At 29.1% G+C, this 3,065-nt stretch overlaps 1 protein-coding gene across 2 annotated transcripts in view; it reads left to right on the forward strand.

Annotated features, from left to right (window-relative positions):
* LOC106461907 (early endosome antigen 1-like) overlaps positions 1 to 3,065 on the forward strand; it is a 185,333-nt gene that overhangs the window by 62,904 nt on the left and 119,364 nt on the right. For both annotated transcript variants that reach the window (XM_013921774.2, XM_013921775.2), the window contains one exon: positions 672 to 839. In XM_013921774.2, the coding sequence (XP_013777228.1) occupies positions 672 to 839 (168 nt within the window). The remainder of the gene's footprint in view (positions 1 to 671; positions 840 to 3,065) is intronic.

The raw sequence follows: 3,065 nt of genomic DNA on the forward strand, positions 1-3,065 counted from the left end.
CAAGTAATATCACCAAGTTCTCATCTGTAATGCTTACTGTATCAAGTAATATCACCAAGTTCTCATCTGTAATGCTTACTGTATCAAGTAATATCACCAAGTTCTCATCTGTAATGCTTACTGTATCAAGTAATATCACCAAGTTCTCATCTGTAATGCTTACTGTATCGAGTATTAGAACTAAGTTCTCATCTGTAATGCTTCTGAAATTAAAAATAAATACATATTAGCAACTTGCAGTAAATATGTTCTAAAGTTTTTGAATTTCGTACATCAAAACCAAATTGTCAAGTAAAAGCTGTAGTTTTAAGTGTAGGTTTGTAATTTTATACAACATACACATGAAAAAAAAAGATGTAGAGATTTAAATAAGAGGGTGTATGACTTGAGCAAAGTGTAATGAAATAGTTGGACAAAAGAAGTTTTTCATATGATAAATGTTCAGCTTATTTGTCACACTGCCAAAATATTTAAGTATATAATTTGAATGTAAGAGCACATTATAAATTTGAGCTTTACATTGTATTTACATCTTTCAGAGTATCAAAATGATTTAAAAATATACCTAATAAAATTTATAAGCAAGTTACCCTCTTTTTTCTGAAAGCATGAAAATTGTGTAACAGCTGTTAAATAATTTAACACTGTTTAATACTTCATATTTATACTAGCTTCAAGAACAATTTCAAGAGCAGCAGGAATCTTTGAACACTCTCCAAGTGGAAAATGAAAAACTAAAAAATGAATTGGACATTAGTGATCAAGAAAGACAGCAGCTGCAAAAAGAGCTTAGCAACCAAACTCAAGAGCGTGAGAATTTGTATCATAAAATTGAAGAAGTAAGTGCATATACATTGTTGGAACATATAGGCTACTTTTGCTTTCATAAAAATTAACTCATAAATGAAACTATATCTAAAACATAGAAACTTCAAACATAAGATTTAATAACCATTGAATATTTTTGAACTAGATTTTGAATTTTTGGTGAACTTACAATTTATAATAAAATTTTAACTACTATATGACATAATTGCATAGTACGCCATTACACCATATCCCCATAATTGTTAAACTGAAAACTAGGTTTCACACACTCATAGCAATTGTACAACCACAAGCTTAATAACACCAAGTGCTATCTCAAATAAATAAACAGTTTTATAATGAAATTGAAACTACTATGTGATATAACTGTATATGTCATTACACACTGCAGCCATAACCATTGACTCAGAAGACAGGTTCCACACATGCTTAGCAATTGTCCAGTCACAGGCTTAACGATATCATGTGCTAATTCATTTTCTTGAAATAAATTTTCTAATACAATATCTTGTATAAATATTTAAAGGTAATATAAATAGAAACTCTTTATCTTCCTATATCTATTTACAAACTTTGCCTCTTCACTTTAGAGATTATAAAGAGCTGTTTTAAAGGGAGGATTGACTTCTATCCTTCCATCATACACACACACTAATTTATAACTTCTTGCTGGGGAGAAGTTCACAACAGAGCCTTATAGTTTCAACTTACAAGTGGTGTTCATTTATTACCTTTATGTGATCAAGGAGAGCCTTCGACATAATAACTAAAGGTTTAGAAATCCACAATTCATATAAGGATGAAAGGGAGCTCTATATAGATAGATTACAAAGAAGAAAACCTTCTAAGTTTCAGACAAAGTATTCACAATATTCCTAGATTTTGTAGTTTGGAATCTGTAAAACAAAAAATGCAGTCAAAGAATTTTATAGTTTTTGACACTATGAACTTCAAAACTTCATTGTTTGGCAAATTATTTGAACTTGACATAGGTAACAGACATGTACAAAGACCACAGATTTACATCTTTGTTTCATGTTTTATTTACACAGGCAGAAAGTTTAAACTCTACAAATAAAAAGTGCAATTGAGGGTGAGGAAAAAATTGAAATTAAGGTTATCAGTTTAGATCTAAAAGAATTCGTATGAAAATATACATCAGAACAAAATTTTAAGTCTTAAAAATTTCATTTACAGTTTTATTTTGTAGGTAATTTGAGGGAAAAAGAACAGACAGAATTTTAAAAAACTCATTGGTGCCATATGCCCTAATAAAAAAAAATTCCTACACCACAGGTTTCCCCTAGTAATAATAAAGTTACAGTAATTATGAAATCCAGCTTATTTGTTTTACTACTGAATGCATCTAACTCCATCATGCCCAAATGGGTGCATTCTGCCTCACCATTGAATTAAAACCAATTATAGAAAATAAACTTGTATTTGATCTTTTACACATTAAAAAAATCCTTGAGAGTTGAAATCAATTCACTAAAAAAGTTTCACTTCATTTATTTAATTTTATACATTAAAATTGTAAATTTTGATTTTGGGTTGATTTCAGCTCTCTTTGAACAAAATCATCAGTGTTTGTGCATTTGCTGAATGTTTTCAAGACATAATATGGCATTTGTAGCCCCCTAGGAGGAAAGTCATAATAGCTTTGAGTAAGATATACTTCTTATTTCACTTTTATAACTTGAATACAAGTTCAGTTTTACTGATTCTCAACGACAGTTATCAGTGTGATGTAATTGCATATTTTTCAGCATCAAAATACTGTAGGCTAATGATGTGAATGTGTAAGGCCCTTTTTCTTTTATTTCCAACTGCCTATACTAAAATATATAAATATATAGTTTTTAGTTCAATGAAAATTTGCATAGAGATCAGAAAAAGGTGATTACAGCTCAGTTTGGTGGTAAGTTGCTAGAAGAAAATATGTCTGTGAACATCTATCATAACAGTTACAGCCCTGATTTATTTTTAAGCTTGCTTTATCATTTTAAAGTTAATTTTAACTATGATGTTACAGTATAATAGGAAAAAAATATTTTACTCTTGAATATGATTAGTATGCTTAGTTATTTGTACTTGACCATATGAAGTTTCATTTTGCCAATAAGGCCAATTTGTTAGGTCTTCTTTAAATTAGAGCTTATCAGCCTAAGTAACAGCTTGTATGGGAAAAGAAAATCACAAAAAAGAAATAGTGAAAACATTATATATATATATAG

Source organism: Limulus polyphemus, unplaced genomic scaffold (genome assembly GCF_000517525.1).
Source record: "Limulus polyphemus unplaced genomic scaffold, Limulus_polyphemus-2.1.2 Scaffold1056, whole genome shotgun sequence".
Classification (NCBI taxonomy): Eukaryota; Metazoa; Arthropoda; class Merostomata; order Xiphosura; family Limulidae; genus Limulus; species Limulus polyphemus.